Source organism: Erithacus rubecula (assembly GCF_903797595.1).
Source record: "Erithacus rubecula genome assembly, chromosome: 6".
NCBI lineage: Eukaryota > Metazoa > Chordata > Aves > Passeriformes > Muscicapidae > Erithacus > Erithacus rubecula.
The window spans coordinates 25,948,475-25,967,849 of record NC_136688.1 but is presented as its reverse complement, the minus strand read 5'-3'; the positions used below and the strand labels follow the sequence as shown (position 1 = coordinate 25,967,849).

Below are 19,375 nucleotides of genomic sequence, written 5' to 3'. Positions count from 1 at the left end.
AACTTCTTCATCTGTATTCAAGCACAGAAATAGCACATATGTACTAAATGTATAATATTGCACACAACAGCAACTTTAGTGGAATTTTAGGAATAGCTATCAAACAACCCTGTATTGAAGCAATGAACAAAATCTCATCCACTGGAACACAGGAGGAGCAAACATCTCCCAGTGTTACACAAAGAAACTGTGTCCTCATAAACTCTAAATGCCTTTTCCCAGTACCTCAACTTAATAAGGCCAAGTGCCAAATCCTGGACTTGGATTGCAGCAACGCCATGCAGCTCAACAGGCTTGGGGAAGAGTGACTGGAAAGCTGTGTGGAGGAAAAGGACCTGGGGGTGCTGGTTGACAGCAGAAGGAACATCAGGCAGTGTGTGCCCAGGTGGCCAGGGAGGGCAGTGCCATCCTGGCCTGTGCCAGCAATAGTGTGGCCAGCAGGAGCAGGGCAGTGATTGTCCCCCTGCACTCTGCACTGCTGAGGATGCACCTTGAGTCCCAGGCCCAGCTTTGGGCCCGTCATGACAAAAAAGACATTGAGGTACTGGAGCAGATCCAGAGGAGGGCAATGGAGATGGGGAAGGGTCTGGAGCACAGGTGTGATGAGCTGCTGGGGGAGTTTATCCTGAGGAAAAGACCTTATTGCTCTCTACAATTACCTGGAAGAAGATTGTAGTTGGGTGAGGGTTGGTGTCTTCTCCCAGGGAGCCAGCGACAGGACAAGAGGAGAAGATGGCCTCAAGCCATGCCAGAGGAGGTTCATGTTGGACATTATAAAGAATTTCTTCACTGAATGGTTTATTAAGCATTAACTGGAATCTGGCTGCCTGGGGAAAGGGTGGACCCGTCGTTCCCTAGAGGTGTTCAAGGAACCGTATGTGACACTTAGTGCCATGTCTGGCTGACAAGGTGGTGTTCAGTGAAAGGCTGGGTGCTGTCGGAGGCCTTTTCCAGCCTCACCGATGCTGTTGATTGTGTGATTCAGGGGGCATCCACCACAGCCCCTCACGCCCCCACGGCCGGGCTCGGCCATCGCCGCTTTAAGGCTGGCCCTGCCCCGCCTGCCCTGTTTAAGCTCCGCGCGTGCGCGCGGGCCCGGGCGGTCTGCGGGCGCTCGGTCGGTCAAGGTGAGCGGAGCCGCGGGCTCTGAGGGGACGCGGCGGTGCTGGGGGCGAGCCCGGGTTCGGCCGGGGGGGTGCTCGGTAGAGCTCGTACTGCTCTTCCCAGGAGTCGTATCCTCAGGGATTAGCACCTCCTCGCTGCAGCGCAGGCGGGGGCGCAGGTGCGGAAAGTGCTGGAGTCGAGCTTTACTGACCCCCCGATCAAAGCCCCCCGTCCCGGGGCAGTGGCGGCATCCGGAGGAGCGGAGCGGAGCCCCGCACCGGCCTGTGGGACTGCGCCCCCTGCGCTGTCCCTGCCTCTCTCGGGCTCTCTCTCCTGGGCTGCTCGCTCTGCGCCTTCCCAAGCTGGTAATGACCCGTCTGCAAGGCTCTCTCCAGAGGCTCTTCCACCTTTGGCAGCGCTGCTTTCTAAATTCCCAGGTCTTTGGGCGTACCTGGGAGCCTGGATAGTCTCTCTGAGGTGGCTGTCACCTGGGAGCCTGCAAATTGCATTATAGGCCTCTCAAAAAAAATCGGGTGATGCTCCTCCCCTCCTGGGAGCAATTCACATTCCTTATGTGAAGTTCTGCCAAGAAGAAACATATGTATATGTATATATGCCATATGCATGTATGGTATTGTAAACAATTTTCAGTAACTGCAATATAATGCAATTATGTATTGAAAAAAAGTTCAAGATGTGGTACCTAAAAGTTTTTAGATATTTTTTTGGCACCTAAATCTGAAAAAGTGAAGCCAAGGTTCTACTGCTGTTGTATTTCTTTTTCATCTTTTTCATCTGCTTCATCTCCTTGGAGGAAAGATTGGAGCCTGCCCTCAACTCTTACAGTGTGTCAGAAAATCCACGTGAAGAAAACACTATGGGAGAAACTTCTCATCAGAGAATTCAGTGATGAGACACGAAACATTCGGAAATCTAAATTTATTGGTTTAGTTCATGAAATTACTTAGCTTTTTATGGCATGCATTCTTCTCTGTTCATAACAGTCAGTATTGATTCTGGCTTGCCATTAATTAGCATTCATCAAATGTAGAGCTCCTTAGTGGAGCTGGTGCAAACTTTGAACTTTGGTACCTTGCCAGTTACAATTGTCTCTCTCTCTCTTTTTTTTTTTTTTTTTTTTCCCCCACCAGTCATTCCTATCTCGGTTTGCTTCTTCAGTTCTCTCTTCCCATTCTGTTTTGTTCTTCTCTGCTTTACTGACCATTAAATTGCTATTCTTGCCACGTTTCTCTGTTCTTACTGAATCCTAGTCCCAGTTTTCCCCATCTTTCCTTCCTGCATGTTCCTCATTCAGAGTAATTCTTGAAATTTCTTTCCTTGAGTTTCCTTTGAGGATCCTTGCTCCAGCCGTTTTGACATCAGTTTCAGAAGATTTCCAAATCTTGTTCTCTGTTTAGATTGCCTGCCTTCTTCCTCCTTGCTGCCTGGGCCTGACACAGGAGACTACCTGTTCTTCCTTTTGCTTTTTAACAGGACTGCATCTGGCATGGGCTTTAATGACTTGGAAGCAGGTGACTCATTTTGGCAAGAGTATAGGCTACTGAAAACTGTGCCTTATGGGCAGATTCAAAACAAGAAGTTCTGGGAACCAAGCCCAGGGCAAACAAACTAAAGCATTTTAGCACTGAGTATTTTATTTAACTTTTTAAAAGGAGTTGTCAGTATCTCTGAAACAGGTGGAGAAAGCCTGGTTTTATCTCTGTCTCCCCTTGCCTTTCTAAAGCATACTTGAGATTCCCCTGAAGATGCTGCTGTTGTGCTGCTTAATGCTCCTGATGTAGTCATAGGATGGATCAGATGATTAGCACAGCACTTGTAATTTTTACTCGGTTTGATTTAAAGAGTAAAACCAACTCAGATTGGTTTTGTTTGGAAAAGCTAAAAAGTAATAATTGTGTTGTCTTTTTAAAAAGTAGTCAAAAACATCCTACACACCCACACTATGCATATATTGAAAATAATTGTGTATATGATGCAAATCCCCTTTGTTTCACTTTAAAGATAATCTGTTCTTTTTTTCCAAAAGCTTTCCTCATGTAACAGTGCTAAAAGATGGTGCCTCTACTTATTTCCTTTAGTCACTTCTGTATTGTTTGTAATGTGAGGAAAGTTTGTTTCTTATTGCGTTACAGTGTTACTGAGACCATTTGCTTGTGTAATTATGTTGCTGACTTCCACTGTAGGTGCAGTCCTATTTAGAAGTAAATGTCCATCTGCAGTGTTGTATTTGCTGTGGCAGCTGTCATGGAATCAGTGACAATTCAGTTGCCAGTTTCACTTTTTTCCACCCACTCACAGTATTTGGAAGATCTTCAAATTGAATCAGTACACAGGCTCCTCAAACAAAAGCTGTGAAAACAAACTGGGAAATAAACAGTGGCTTTGTTCCTTCAGAATGTCAGGCGTTCAAATAAGTAGTCTAAACTTACATTGTATAATTTTTCTACTCACATCTTCCTATGCTACTTTGTATTGCTTTGTCTTCCTTTTAGTATGTTAATATCTTCGATTTTTTTCTGTTTATGTAACTGGGTTTTTTTCCTCTGTATTATCATAGAAAGTAGATATTTGAGGAGTATGTTAGTCACAATAAAAAATATCCTCATCCTCTCTGGTTCAGACTGGGGTTTTGTGTTTCCATAATACACATATTTAGGTTCAGGCTAATAAAAATGGAGTCAGCAGTTTTGACAGTGGACTGCTCTTTGAGGCATGAGCTGTACAGCAATTCTGCCTGCTCTGTGTGGTTTATAAACAGAGGCTCAACCCCTCAGCCATGGGTATGGATACTGTATATCGAGGAGTGATGTGCCCACATTCCATGTGAGCTGTCAGATGCTGTTGGTTTGTGTTCACTACATTCTTAACTCATTATTTCTGCATAGAGCAGATTAGTGGTTTGATTAGTGGTTATAAACTTAAGCAGAGTTGTGAATGTGTGCAAATCATTCACTAGAGTAGCTTGTCCTTTTAAACTACACTGGACACATCTAACAGTTTAAAAGATGCACATTGTATTAGCAGAAATTCTCAGATGCTAAATCAATTCCTCCGAGGATCACAACTGTACTGCTTGAGTGAAATTTTGTTGGGCAGATGTTGGCAGGAAGAATTGGGGGTTTTGTTCTGAAAAATATTCTGTAAAAACAAATCCAAAGTGATGCTCCTGTGATCACACAGGAAGTCTATAGCTGAGTACAGTGTTCAACTAATGCCTGCCAAAGTTTATCCTTCACCATGCTTCCTTTTAATGTTTTGCATTATTTTATTTTTTAGAGATTGTATCAGCTGTGTGGGTAAAAAGATGGATTTTTATTTTGCTTTTTAATTGTTAAGTCCTTAATTTTCAATGTCCTTTTTTGTTTATGAGCAGCATGAAATTAGTAATTTCATTGGAATGTGGTTGTTTTTTTTTTTCTTTTGTTGTAGATTGTTGTTTTGCATTGGTTTGTCCAAAGAACTCTGCAGGTCACTTATTTTTGAATAATATGATGCTGTAATGACACATTTGAGATTCTTGCCTGTTGTTTATCTTGCAGCATCCTTAAGTGTTGAAATACTGGAAAGAAATAATAACTCTTCCCAAATAAGAAGCTTTTCAAGTGCAAATACAATAAAATGTTAAACCTTGGTCTATTTCTTTAACAAAATACTTGTGTTTTGAGTCAGTTGTGTGCTTTAGAGGGATGGCCAGGGATGTGGACCTTTTCTCCTAATGACTTTCTAATTGTTTTTCAGCATTCCAGACTATAGTTCTTGATGGTTGGTGAGTGCTGTTTTGTGAGCAGAGACAGAAGGTTCTGTATTTTACAATATTCAAAGAATAAAGATGTTGGACAATAGTGATGATGTACTTTTTCTAGGCTCATCTTTTAGGTTTTTTTCCAATTTGCTGTGTCAGCCAAATAAACTTTATGACAAAGATGTCAGCTATCATGTTGCATTCCTTAGTGTCCTTTCTATATGTGGAGGTTGGTTATTTGTGGCTGTTGGCTGAGAATACTAGTCATGTTTTTATTTTGTATTAGATCTGAAAGCATGTGAGATCATGCTTTTTCTCCTGTTAAATCAGGGTAATTTCCTCATAACTGTGTCTCACAGGTGCAAAAATCACAGATTTGCAATCCTCTTTTAAACTCTTGAAATTCAAGGAGAATTTTTTCTGTAGAACAATTTGAGTGGTGATATAATTTTTTTTTTCCATTTCTGGGCACTACTAATAGAAAGAATTGCTTTTTCTTACAAAACATCTTACACAACAACATTTTATCATGTATCTGCAGACTGCTATTTTGGTCTGCCTGCCTGCCATTTATTGAGTGTGACCTGACTTTGTGTGCAAAGCTGCCTCTGTGTCTTTTAGGTGGGAAAAGGGTGTTCTCAGCATAGGGAAGCAAATCATACACCTCTCCCTCTGCCTTGTAGGGGCTGGTGATGGTCTTACAAAGAGCATGGTAGATTACAGTTTTCCATCTTTCCAGTAGGTGCTACTGTGACATTGTATAAAAACAGGGCTTTAATAAGATAAACGGGGAAAGTCCTTATTGACATGTTTGTTTATTTTATGCCTGAGGTTGGTTTATATGATATCTTCCTTTATATGTTCCTTGTGCCTGGATGCTGAAGTTGGGGGGGGGGTCCGTATTTCATCCCGTTTTCAAATTATTGAGTACTTTGCCTCATATTCTTTTTTCAAGAAAATTTATGTTTCAGACCTTTAAACAACATTTTCTTTTCTAGAAATCCTGTGTGAAATTACTTCAAAAGCAGAGATGATTATTCAAAGAGTTGTGCTGAATTCACGGCCTGGTATGTATTTCTCTCTGCTAAAGAAGCAATGTGTTTGTTCTGATTGCCTAATGCTCCAAATGGTGATGGTAAAAGCACTCACTAATTTGAGATAATGACATTTATATATCCAAATATTGCATGCAGCAATAAAGTTTAAATCATGTGTGTTTATTTCTATATAAATTTATTAATTTCTATTAATGTAAATAAATATATCTATAATACATTTGCCTACATTTATAATAAAAGTACTTGTATTAATATAGATACATTTCTATTCAATATATAACATATATTCAAACTGCATTTGTTTAGTCTGTATATGCAGATTTCTAAACTGTTGGATGAGAAAAAAGGGTAAACACATAATATATGAGAAAACTAAGTGTAGGGGCTGAAAGTGAAGAAAAACTGGGGAATATGACTTTTTAGTTCTCACATTTATTCTTTTTGCATTGTAAGAGATGTCTGAAATATTTTTGTTTTCTTGCAGTAAATATTGAATCTTTTGTTCCTCTCATGTTTCAAACGGTTTATTTTTAAAGTTTACACTGTTGAGGTTTTGTTTATTTTCTTGCTTACACATTTGCCTTGTTATGGATCAGCACAGTATTTTGAATAATGAGTTTATAAATCTGGTGTAGAAGATACTGAGTTTTGGAGGGGTTATTGTATGCTGCTTAATGCTAAAACAGTTTTAAGAGTTAAGAACTATTGTGAGACCTGCAATTAAGTCTTTCAAATGGTACAGCAGGAGCTTGCTCTAGCTGTGCATTCACTCTGATTTGGAATAGGCAAAGCTGTCTGGGTGTCTCAGAGCTGGTGGTTCCAGTTGACTCACTAATCTGCTGCATGTGGTACCAACCTGAGGATGAATCCTCCAGTTCTGTGGTTCTTGCCATAGTTTTATGGATGTTTCTGGGAAGCTTTAATCTAAAGAAGTCTCTGTGAAGTGATGCCATTGCAGCATGTGCAGAGGCTGTAGTCTGTATTACCTCAGCCTCACTTGAGTCAGAAGAGGCAGAAAGCTGAGAGCAGTTGGTTGTATTTTTACACCAGAGTAAATATATAACCTAATTGATTCTAAAAAGGCTACTTTAAAAAAAGCTTTCCCATATTGATTACAGGAGGTTCTATATTGATTCATTTATTTATATAACTCTAGGTAAGAATGGAGTGCCAATGGCTGAGAATTTCCGACTGGAGCAAAGTACAATAGCAGATACAGTCCAAGCGGGACAAGTGCGTGTTAAAACTCTCTATCTCTCAGTGGACCCCTACATGGTAGGTGATGGGCTTAGAGCTAAGCCAGAATTTGTTTTTTAAAATACCTTCAGCTCTGTACCTGCCATGATGTTTAACACCAAAGTTACCAATTACAGAACAAATATATGGCTAGTGTAAGTTAATAATCAGATTCATTCTGATGGAGTTATATTGGGAAGGAATTTGGCATTTATATTCTTGGGATATATATAGGAATGTGACTTTATTGGAACAGAAAGAGTCTGTGAGCCCTGGTATCCATTACAGATTTGTTTGTATCTGCTTTTTCTGAACTTGGCCTTTTTTATCTCTTTTTTTTCCAGTCATGCAAAATTACAGAAATCATGTGGTTGGGAGAATTGTGGGTTGAAATGGAAGTGAAGGCAGAAGAATCAGATAGACACAGTCTGTAAAAGTTTGCTATAAAGAGAATTCTAATCATTTATTCCCTCTGTAGATGAAGATAGAAGAAAAAAAAAAAAAAAAAAAAAACAAACAAACAAACAAAACCAGTCTAGATTTCAAGAAAGTATATTTAGCTTGGGAATTAAGGAAAAGTTTAAGAATCCTGAAATACTAGCATACTAGAATACTACCAGTAGCGGCAGGGAAAGCTGCAAAGAAAATACATAATGTTTCAAGGTGTTTCATTAAACAGATCTCTGTCAGAGATGGTTTGCTCTGCAAACTGCTCTACAGTGCACAGACGTGGACTAAATGACTCGTGGGCAATTTTTTTTTTCAGTCCTGCATTTCTAGGATTCCTTCAGTTGAGCAATGGCATTTGTACTATTCTCATCAGATCCAAGCCTGTCACCTTCAGTTGTGCTGGTACCTTGAGCCAATGTCTCTAGAATGTGTTGGCTGGAGAAGATCAGGATGGTCCATCCTCCTTTTGTACTAAGCAAACAAGGGGAAAGAGTGAACTAAAAAAAGATTATGGATACTTGGGGAGATTTTGCTTATTGAGTGATTTTTGAGTAACCCTTTGTATTTGAAGTTCTAAACACATCTTCATGTCTCACTCAACTTGAACTCATAAACAAGTTGTGTTCCCCCGAAGCCTTTCATTAAAGCCTTGTCTTGCAGCGCTGCCGAATGAATGAGGACACGGGCTCGGATTACCTGCAGCCCTGGCAGCTCTCTGAAGTTGCTGATGGCGGGGGCATTGGGATTGTGGAGGAGAGCAAGCACCAGAACCTTGCTAAAGGAGACTTTGTAACCTCCTTCACTTGGCCCTGGCAGACAGTGGCAATTCTTGATGGAGACTCGCTACAAAAGGTAATATGAAAGCAAAGCTCAAAGGTTTTGACACAAAAGGTTGTGACTTGTTTTTTTCCCAAACCCTTTCCCTCCCACCCCTAAACCTCTTCTGTTTCCCTAAATAGCTGCTAATGACACTGTTTTTTTGGTGAAAAGCATACCTTATTGAAGCAGTCAGTTCTCTAAGGACAGATCAACTCATAGGTGCCAAAACTTGTATCAATTTCTTTTTTTCCCTAACAACTTTGATGGTTAACAGACAGACCAGTATTATTTTAGTTGGTTTTTTTTTTTTTTAATTTCCTGGAGCTGCTTCAGTTAAGTAATTCTCTTAATTACTTTAATTCTAATGGAACTTCTTGTTCATTAGAGTGTAACTGTAAGACATGAAAGAAAAATAAAATAAATATACTTAAAGCCTAACTTATGTTAGTAAAAGCTTTTACTTGAGGCTTTACATTCACATAGAAAGGATATTCAATATTAAGTTGAAAGTGGATAGATTTCAGTGCATTAAGGATATTTGTGTTCATTGTTCTCTTAACAGAAAATTACTGTAGTTTGAGAACTTATATTTTCCAATAAACTCCTTCCTTTAGGACTCTCTCACTGATATGCAAAAACCATATTTGATAAAATGGTGCGTTTTTATCCTTTATGATAGCATAGGAATAGTTCACCATTGCTGGAAACTTCTTATCTCCCAACTGCTTTTTAATACTTCCATAATTTAATTTTTTGAGATTTACTTTGTTTAAAAACTTTTCCTAAAACCATAGAGACATAACATTTTTGTACAAACTTATTAGAATAGTGCTAGAGATAGCTCTATAGTCCCTACCAGTTGTACCTTGCCTGGTAAATACTCTGAGTTAGTTTTGTACCCTCAGTCAATCAAAGAGCTAAACCTCACCTTAGAAACAGATGACCTCCTACCTACGTTTCTGTTCCACAGCTGGTTCCACAGCTTGTGAATGGACGCCTTTCCTACTTTCTGGGTGCAGCTGGCATCACGGGGCTGACAGCCCTGCTGGGAATCAGGGAGAAGGGACACGTGGCCACGGATGCAAATCAGACCATGGTGGTGAGCGGAGCGGCCGGCGCCTGCGGCTCTTTGGCCGGCCAGGTGGGTGTAGGCTTAGGGCATACAAACATGCTCTGTTAGCAAGTTTTGTCTTCTGAAGCATGCTGGTTATTAAACATACAGATAAAATCTTTGTAAACATGAGCAGGTATAATCCTGTGGGAACGGCCAGTTTCATGTATTTGGCATACACTCTTACTGTGAAAGACTTCACATGTGAAACTCAAGTTTCATGAAATAGTGAGAAGAGAAAACAGATGGTGGTGATTACTTGTTGCTAGCACAAGTAAAATAGATGGTATAATATGCATGCATTTATTATATATTTATATGGTAGCCTGCCATCCCCACGTTGTATTGACTGGAGACTTTCTTTTTTTTTCTCTATTAGAAAATAGTAATGTGGTAAAACCTTTGCTGTGTGCCATGACATCCTTTGTGTTTTGAGATTTACAGTCCTTTTATCCTCCTCTGCTTTGCAGAACCTGTTTGCAGTGTGTATGTGCATATCTACAAATATCTCTCTAGACAGATATATATATATGTACACACAAACAAAATCAATATTAAGCAAACTTTAGACCTACTAATAAAGAGAAGCTATGAAGGAACAATGCATAAGCAAATCTATGAAGATTGTATTTAAATAGTATATTTTTTTTTTTAAGTTATGTTTAATAACAAACATAGTTTTATGCAGTCAGTGAGTTTGAAAATAGGCAAATTTTGATTGTACCTGCCCCGTATGTAATTGTGAGGAGGGAGTGACAAGAGGCAGTTGTGTCACATGAGATGGGAGTGTTTGCCTGATGTTTAGTGGGATGGGAATAACTGTAACACAACTTAGGACCCCCTTCCTTCAACTGGTACTTTTATCCAGAAGAATGATCTACTTTGTCTTTATTGTTTGGGGTTTCTTGTTTTTTTAACTTCGTGCCTGCAGATTGGCCGTCTGGAGGGCTGCTCTAGAGTGGTGGGGATTGCTGGCACAGATGAAAAGTGCTCCATTTTGGTCCAAGAAATGGGATTTGATGCTGCTATCAATTACAAGAAGGGGGATGTGGCAAAACAGCTACGTGAACTCTGCCCAGGTGGTGTGGATGTTTACTTTGACAATGTTGGTGGAGACATCAGTGATGCTGTTATAAGTCAGGTGATTATTCCAGCTGTCAGGTTTATTCTAGTCAATCTCCAACATCTGCGTGCCCAGCTTTCAATTAATTAATACTGGAGTCCAACCTGTAATACAGCACAGCAGGCTTTCAACTTCAGTGATCAACCTCAGGTCTGGTCCTGGGGGCCCACAATAAGGTAACAATTTCCTATATTCCTTCTATTTAGTGCCTTTTTAAATTACACTGGGCTGTATAGCAGTTATTTTTCCACTATTTCCTTGCATTTTTACATATTTGGATGTTATCGATTGAATGGGACTGCATGCAATTCTCCCACCCTTTTATAGGAGGTGTGGCTAGTGAAAAATTTTGCAATAAATCTATTGCATCTGAAAAATTTAACTTCTGAGACTGAGGAATGTAATTTTTCTCACTTTATGCTGTCCAAAACAGATGAATCAGAACAGCCATATCATCCTGTGTGGACAGATTTCTCAGTATAACAAAGATGTGCCTTATCCCCCTCCACTGCCTGCTGACATAGAAAAAATACAGAAAGAAAGGAACATCACAAGGTACATTTCTCCTCCAGAGCTTGTGACCAGGTTCCAGGTAGATTGTTCATATGGTGTCTGGAAGGTAGTCTGTAATTTGCAGTAGCTACTTGTAATTGGAACAGAATGTTGCCATGCCTATAAAGGAAAATATAATCATGGTATCCTTTCCCTTACATTTGTCTTAAACAGCATAAAGAATGGGAAAGGATATTGTTGGTACAGAATCATGATGTCAGTTGTTACATTTTGTTTGAGCTTGCTTGTTTAGTCCTGTAATCCCTGACAATTCTTTAGTAGTACAAGGGAAGGTGTTGCTATAGTTCATTTCTCAGATGTTTTACAAAGTGCCTTCTCTCAAAATGTCATAGTTCAGGGCATAAGGATGCAGCTGATGCAGTGATTTTAATGAAATTACTTTTTTAGTATTTGGGGGTTTATTAGGTTTTGGAACTGTAGATGTGACAGATATATATGGGTAAAGCATTTTTAATATGTTCTGACTTGGAATTGTTGAATTTCCTCTTAGGATTCAGATGAGCTAAGGCAGAGATTGGGAGGAGAGTCAGACTTTTCAGTCATTGCATTATGGAACATTTGGGAGACTTGATTTCTGTGCAAATCAGTTGATCTCTCTAATTAAAATATTTCCTTGTCCTTGTTACTATTGTCTGCTCTTTTAAAAAATGGATACATTTAGTAAAATATACCTTGCATAGTAGAATGCAGTGGAGAATTTAGTCAGTATGTTCCTACAAGTAATTATAATTTTTGATTACCATTTCTATTTATGATTTGCTATGGAAAGCTGTGATAGCAGGATATGCAGAATTGTGGGGACCCTGAAAGTTGTCATTCTCACCATCAAGTTGCAGGTTCACTAATTATTCTCCATACCACTGAAAAAAAGAAAAATAAAGGTAAAAAAATAATAGGAATTTGCTCACATTTTATGGATATTTACTTATTCTGGCAATACTACTTTACTACTTGATTTTTATTACTATTCTCTCTCTGATACTTGAAGAAAATTACCTAAACTGATGTTTAGGGACAAGCTCCCACTGCAGGAAATTGTCACAACACACTGGCAAGGCCCTGAGCTACATTTCTTTAATTTGTGCTCATAACCACTCAGTTTCAACAATGCTGTGTTCTGAAAAGATTTTAAATTATTTTCAAGTATATTGACCAAACTTTCTTAAACCAAAGCTCATTATTTTCTTTCACAGGGAAAGATTCTTGGTGTTGAACTACATGGACAAACAAGAAGCTAGTGTATTGCAACTCTGCCAGTGGATCCAAGAGGGTAAATTGAAGGTGAGAACTTTTAGATTTAATCTTTGGCCTTTGATACTGTTTCCTACTACAAGAGGACTAATTTCTTTGTCTCTGGCTCTCTTACTTGCCTCAGGATTGAACAGACCTTGTATAAATGTGTAAGTATAATTGGAAGCTTATTAGGTCACACTGTTTTAAAAGGTACCTGCTGAGAATGGTCTGACTGTAGTATGACAGACTTCTCTGATTACATGCTGCTCATGTCTATATTCTTTACTTCAGCATAGGGTGCTGAAAAGTGCCTTTTTATTTAAAGATTCAGACCTTCAAGAATAATGTACTTTCAAATACCCAATGACTTAAGTGTCCTGAATGGTTTTGAGGATCTTGTCGGAAATTTTACTTCAATCTTTATAACCACCATTTATTGCTTTGTAATGAGAATATGCTTAATCATGACTTCCCTGTGAGGTCTGTCTGAATTAGTTTTTGTTTCTTCAAGTGACCAGTAATCTTCCTGGGAAAATACCAGGAATTACATTTTGGTGGGGGCAGGGATTTGATTGAAGAATTAAATCACCTGCAAATATATCAGAAAATATTCACACCTCTCTTGATGAAGAAATCTAATCCAAAAAGTGCACTGTCCATTGTAGTGAGAGAAGTCTTTAAATTTTGGTGGTTTCTATGGCAATTTCTTGGCATGTTTCTAAGAAATGTGAAATGCTGCTCTTGTTTAAGGAAAGCTGAAAGGATTTGTTTGCATTGACAGGTCAGAGAGACCGTGGTCGAAGGCTTAGCAAACATCGGTGGTAAGATATTTGCATAATTTTTGAAAAATAATAACCTGATTATATACAATGACATTTGAGTTTAACGACCTCCTTTGTTTCATTTGCCAATTTAGATTTTTATATTTTATCAAAAACTATTTAATTTTATCATAATTTTTCCACTAATTATTAAATGTTCTGTAAGATAATTATTGTATACTTAAAAAAATCATAGGACATAAATTTAGATTTCTTTGTTGTTGTTGTTTTAGTACTGAGGGGAATTTATTCTTAACTGCTACCTTAGCAGGTGGTGATAGTCATCCTGATCTTAGAAGTTTAAAGTGCTGCCCCTTTCTTTGAATTTGTGAGTAAGGAAATGCTTTTTTAAAATCCTTGTACTGATATTTTAAAAGCACAATATCCAACAGAGGTTGTTATTGGATTTGCAAAAAAAATAAAATGAAAAGTACACACAAGAAAGGGCAGAGTCATATTACCAAATAAAGTAAAAATTAATAAAATAAAATGTTCTGTAGCCTCTTCAAAGTATCTGTAACATAGGAAATATAAAAATGAAGGGGGTCTGGTTACATGAGCCATGTGATTCAAGATGTGTTGTAAGAATGCTTCCCTTTAAAGGAAGAGGGAAGAGTATGTCCATTTAGTCATTAGTCCCACAAGACTGAAAACTAGTAGAATTAAGTGATAACTAAATCTTATGGATCTAATCTTATTCTAGTAATTGCTAATTCCTCCTTACTGGTATACATATGTATTTTGAAGTAACTTGGTGAAATATATCAGTCATATATCATACTTTCCTACTTTGTTTACTTAAAGGTATATTTTTTTTGCACAAGCTTCTCCCACTATTATGAAATATTTAAAACCTTTCCTTTCACAAATGTTTGTGTGACCCACAGCATTTGTGGGCTGTCCAATCATGCCTTGTCTGTCTTGGCTGTAAGCATGTCATATCACTAAAACAGCAAATGTAGTCATTAATTTGTATAGGGTTGAACAGCTGCTTACAAATAATTTTTTAAAGTAATTTCAAAAAGCTGTCCTCAGCAGTTTATTACAGGCTTGGGTTGTTTTTTTTTTTTAATTCCCCTTCTTAATTTAGCATGATTAAGTATAATTATGATTAGGTCCAAAGAGGTATCTTTCCTTTTTTGGGGAGCTGCTTAATACATTTGCTTCTACCAATTTTGTCTTCTTTTTTAGAAACTACTTGTCTTGTTTTGCTTGGTACTAACTTAATTTATTATTTCTCTTGAAGCTGCTTTCCAGTCCATGATGAATGGAGGCAATATTGGAAAACAGATCGTGTCAGTTTCGAAGTAAAATCAGTGGTTCAAGAAAAATAACTGCATTCTGTCTCTAACAGTGGGCAAGTTTTTACTTATACTAGTTTCCATTTCTTAAATAAATCATTAAGTTGTTCTATATGTACTGAAAGCAGAGATTTTTGGGATGCTAATAAATTAAATTGAACTGGAAACAGCAATGCAATAGTTTATACTCAAAATGAGTAATACGTTCTTGACATGATTTTGACAGTTGCCACCTACACTTGCAAATATTTAATGGGTGTGGTTTGAAAGAACATCCTGTGTTGTCCCAAGCAAAGGCTCATCACCTGATTGATGTGTGACAGCACTTCAGACACTAGGAGAAGGAATTTCTGTTTCTTTATTGTATTCTGTGCGAACTAGGAAATTGGGGGGCAACCCACAAAAGTCTGGCTCATCATCATCAAAACTTTACACTATATACACATTTTAGCAAACAAACCTATCAGCATTTATTGATTACAATTTATATAGCCTTTTTATTAATTAGTACTTAGACCCTTATTTGCCAGTTACATCTCTAGATTCTCATGCTAATTATTCAATGTGTGCACTTCTTCCCCCCATTCCATTTGCGGATCTGTTCTAACGTGGTGGTTAGGGTCTTGGTGGTTGTGATCTTCGGTGGTTGTGATCTCCCCTGCCAGGATTACTTTTCCCCCAGTTACTCCTCAGTACTGCTGGTTTCACTCCAGGAGCTCTCATCCAGACAGCCACTTTATTTTGGGATTCTGTTCTCTTTTCTTTAAAACAAAGGATTAGCCATGACGAGTTTCACTGTGCAATTGCTTAATCATAACTGCCTAGCTATAGCTACTGGTTAACAACAAAAAAGCTGCAAAGTTTGATTCAAATTTTGAGGGAGTAAATATCACAATATTTGCTGAAGAACTACTGCAGAGTGAGCTCATACTAGCACTGTGAGTTGACACAGCTTCCTGGAATAATTGGTTCTCTAGACAGTTATTTTTCACAACTTGAACAAAATATGATACAATTATAACATTCCCAGCACTATTATTTTTATAGGAATTGCTTAGTAATCCACACAAGTAAGAAGTCTGTTAAGAGCTGTAATGTGAGGGGTGATTCAGAGTGAGATCATGCTGAGATTCTGATTCCTTACCATAATAAAGGCAGCTTGATTGCAGTAGCATTCAAGTAGTTAGTTGAGCTATGGAGTGCAATACAGGTTTTAGCATTATTAGTCAAATGGCTTTAAGAGAAAAAGATAGGGACAGTCAAAGTAAACCTCACCCTGATATTCCCAGTGTTTACTATTCTCAGAGAAGTATTCCTTTACTTGTGAATCCTGGTTCATGCCACCTCTTAAGAATAAAAAGCCAAAGGGAGAAGATTCTTTAAATCAAGTACCATTGGTTATAAAAAATACTGATTCTTTTTCATCTTGTCCTCATTTCTTAATATTTGTAATAGTGTGACTCTTTGGTTGTCTTTTCTACTGTGAGAGGTGTCATTTAACAAAGGGGGACAAATAACTAGTAACAAAAATCCAGTATGCTTTGGAGGTCGCTTTTTATGGTGATTAATCCACATGCTCAGTCTTTCTCTTCTTTTGGGTTGATGGGTTTCATTTGGTGGTTGTGATATCTCCCCATGTCAGAATTACCTTTGTTCAGTCAGACCCAATTCCAGCACAGTTGCTAAGTTGTCTTTATTAGTTTCTTCTTTATCTTGGTAGTTCTGCCAGATGTCCTTGTGATCTGTAAACTCTGCATTCCACCCCAAACTTTGCTAAGGTCTCAATATGACTGAGATCAAGCATGTCAAGCCCTAAACTTTAAGGAGGCTGACAAGTTTTTTGTCTTTCTAACACCTGGGCATCACTTAGAGCTTGCTTGTTAACTGCAACCTGCTTTATGGATTATATCTTCTTTCTTGTTGGTTAGGCTTGAAAATATATAAGTATCAAATATCAAAGAACATCCTTTCTTAAGAAATTTTTACATATTTCACATTTTACAACAATAAGGCAGGACCCTGTTTCATAACCCCCTCCTGATTCCCTGTAACTCTCTGGGCAAATGGTCAATTATTTCTGTCTCTTGAGATGTCAGCATCATAATCAGTCTCTTCCCTTTTATCTCATTGTTTTGGTTTCCCTTTATTGCATTCCATGCTTTTTAGGTCAAGCCGTTCTCCTTTTCCCAAAAACAGACCCATATTTGTTTCTTATCTCCATCAACACAGCTGGTGGTGTTCCTCAAACAGGATTCAGTACCTGATTTAAGATGGGCCCCTTAGAACCGATTGGCTGAGGTCCTGGTTTCTTTGTTCCTCTACTGATCTCTATAGGTCATCTTGACTTTCTGGCATAATCCAGCAATTTTTCCATGTACACTGAACAGCAACTCTTGTAACTCATAATCACTGTCACAGCTTCTAGGAAACAAGTACAGTCTTTTGTACAAAAAGGTGTCAAGGGAAGAGTGATAGGAACACTGACAAATAGTCACTCATGCTTAATCACTGATGCCTGTGACAAAATTCCTAATGCACATGTCCAGTTCATTATATTGTCATTTATACAGACAAATTTTCCTGGAGGGGTGTCTCTGAGTATTACAGTAATCTAAGGTAATTCTAAGTCACATTTTCCTTCTACCAGCTATCACATTGCTATTTAACTTTATATTCTATTACAATTTCTGCTTGAGCCTCTTTGAAAAATTGGTTGTTAACTAGGTAAAGATTTATAGTATTATATAATATTGTATATAGTATTCTGTTCCTGAGGCCTCTTCACTGCTCCATTACTCTAGCCCCCATTGTTATGGTTTCAGAACTGACCTACAGCTGCTAGGGGCTTTTTGTGAACTTGTATGCATTTCCAGCTTGTGTGACATCATAACCACAGTAAGGAAGTTCACCTACAATCTATAAATAAGCATTTGCAAATGGTAAATAAAATGTAAACAATATAGGGCAGAGACACCTTTTTTCCATATTTTTGGTTAAGCCAGTCTTCTCCTTTGTATTTATTAGTCTTGTGCATTCCCATTTCTATCCCATCTCCCTTTGCACCTTGAAGTATTGCTGTTGTCTGCTCTATATTTCACTTTCTTTCCTTCAATTTTCATCCCTTTTCTGGTTTTTTTTGCTTTGTTTGTTTGGGTTTTTTTTTGGTTGGGTAGGTTTGGTTTGGGTTTGGTTGGGTTTTTTTTCAGTTTGTCTTGTTTCTTGACCTCCTTCTTTTTGGCTTCTGAATTGACAATGAGAAAAGCATGGGGTTTTCATAAGCCCACTATTAATATTTAGTGCTAAGATATGCAGTTAAATGTCAGGATTTCATGCAAAATGTCACCAACACCATGAAAAGACCTTTCCAGCCCAGACATAAATGTTTCTTACTGCAGTTTTTAGTAGCTGTTGTTACAAAAGTGAAGAAACCTGAGGCAGATACAATATAGCTTAATCTCTTCATTCAATGTTTTATTGCATTGATTGTGGAAGAAAAAAGTGCAGGATTACTTAGTCCTGTTTCTACCATTGCTCTTCTCTTTTGCTATACTATCTTTTTCTTTACTGGCTTCTCTTCACAGTGGGAAATATTTATATAATCCATAAACAGACTACCGGGGAGAAAAGAAGATCACAGACAGATGGCATTATCCCACAACTAGAAATGGTAGCAGCAGCTGGAATAAGCTTCAACTTGAGAAGATACTTGTGAGAAAACTCAGAAGTCTTCAGGAAAAGCACAGAAAGAAGCAGAAGTGAGACATGATGTTTTAGCCACACTAACACAAAATTTTGCAACCAGAAGTATAGATTCAAGTAGTAAGATAAAAAGTATTGAAATTTAGTTTTGCTACAGTCCTCTGGTCTGGGTAGAGTGATGATAAGAGTGCTGTATATGCAACAGACTCTATTTAGTCTGGCAAGATAACCAGCAGGAACCAAGAAATGAGGCTCCAGTGAGGAGAAGTGAGTTGATTCCATAAATCTGCAAAATGAGTGCAAAGCAGAGGAGGATGGCTCTATAAATCCAGTAAACAAGGAGATAACTCAGGAACAACTGTCTGATAAGGCCAAAGAAGCTTGCTTGACTTTTGGGCTAACCTTTAGTTATTAGTATAGTAAAATATAATCCCATCAGCCACTTTCCCCTAGAGCATGGGTGGCAAAATAAATGAGTAGTGTGCCTTTAAGTGAAGGCAAGGAAATGTATAGCCAATGACTGCAGGGGCAATGCTGCTATTCCAGGGGCTGGGATAGATAAAAGCGGGTCCTGGCACTGCAGGTGTGCCGGCTGTGTGGATCCACTGCTCAGCACCCACTGTGCACACAGGAAATGCACCTCTCAACTCTGTGTCCATCAGCTTCTTGCACACGTGGTGAGAGAGCCCATAGCTGCAACAACAGGAGTTTGGTGACACAGCCACAGAACCGGATCTTCCTGCTGTCCTGGCAGCAGCAATCAGATGGGACAGGTCTGCAGCGTGCACCTCTCCAGCACCGGGGTGCTGCAACGTCCCAGAGAGGTGTTTGAAGAAGACAAATGGGGTCGTGTGTCAGCTTTTTCCTGGACTCCCATAATTTTCTAGACTGGTAAGTGCACTTTTGTTCCTCTTTCTTCTTAAAAAAAAAAAAAATCAGCTTCCACATAAGCCATGCATGAATGCTCAGTGTAGGGGCTTAATCAATCAGTGGGTTCAAGTGGTATGCAGTGCAGAGACTGTTGAGAGGCCAGCTAAGGGTAAAAGTATTGGGTAACATTATATTTAACAATAGGAGCAAGTCA

General features: G+C 38.6%; 1 protein-coding gene across 2 annotated transcripts; it reads left to right on the top strand.

Annotated features, from left to right (window-relative positions):
• The first annotated feature begins 1,085 nt into the window (after window positions 1-1,085).
• PTGR2 (prostaglandin reductase 2) lies at window positions 1,086-14,759 on the top strand. 2 transcript variants are annotated; one of them, XM_079308674.1, is made up of 10 exons: window positions 1,086-1,127; window positions 5,866-5,934; window positions 7,082-7,200; window positions 8,272-8,463; window positions 9,401-9,571; window positions 10,473-10,682; window positions 11,098-11,219; window positions 12,431-12,518; window positions 13,252-13,291; window positions 14,538-14,759. In XM_079308674.1, the coding sequence occupies exons 2-10, from the start codon at window positions 5,898-5,900 to the stop codon at window positions 14,600-14,602; spliced, it is 1,044 nt and encodes a 347-aa protein (XP_079164800.1). In that variant the 5' UTR covers window positions 1,086-1,127; window positions 5,866-5,897; the 3' UTR covers window positions 14,603-14,759. The 2 variants fall into 2 exon arrangements, with proteins under 2 accessions (XP_079164800.1, XP_079164801.1); XM_079308675.1 differs by lacking the exon at window positions 1,086-1,127 and adding an exon at window positions 1,265-1,469.
• The last annotated feature ends 4,616 nt before the right edge of the window (window positions 14,760-19,375 follow it).

What these genes read in the sequence shown, in the direction of transcription:
- PTGR2 (XM_079308674.1), top strand. Translation starts at nt 5,898, where the DNA reads ATGATTATTCAAAGAGTTGTGCTGAATTCACGGCCTG. An exon ending in GCGGCTCTTTGGCCGGCCAG is followed by an intron (nt 9,572 to 10,472) that starts GTGGGTGTAGGC and finishes TCGTGCCTGCAG; the next exon opens with ATTGGCCGTCTGGAGGGCTG. An exon ending in GTGATGCTGTTATAAGTCAG is followed by an intron (nt 10,683 to 11,097) that starts GTGATTATTCCA and finishes TGTCCAAAACAG; the next exon opens with ATGAATCAGAACAGCCATAT.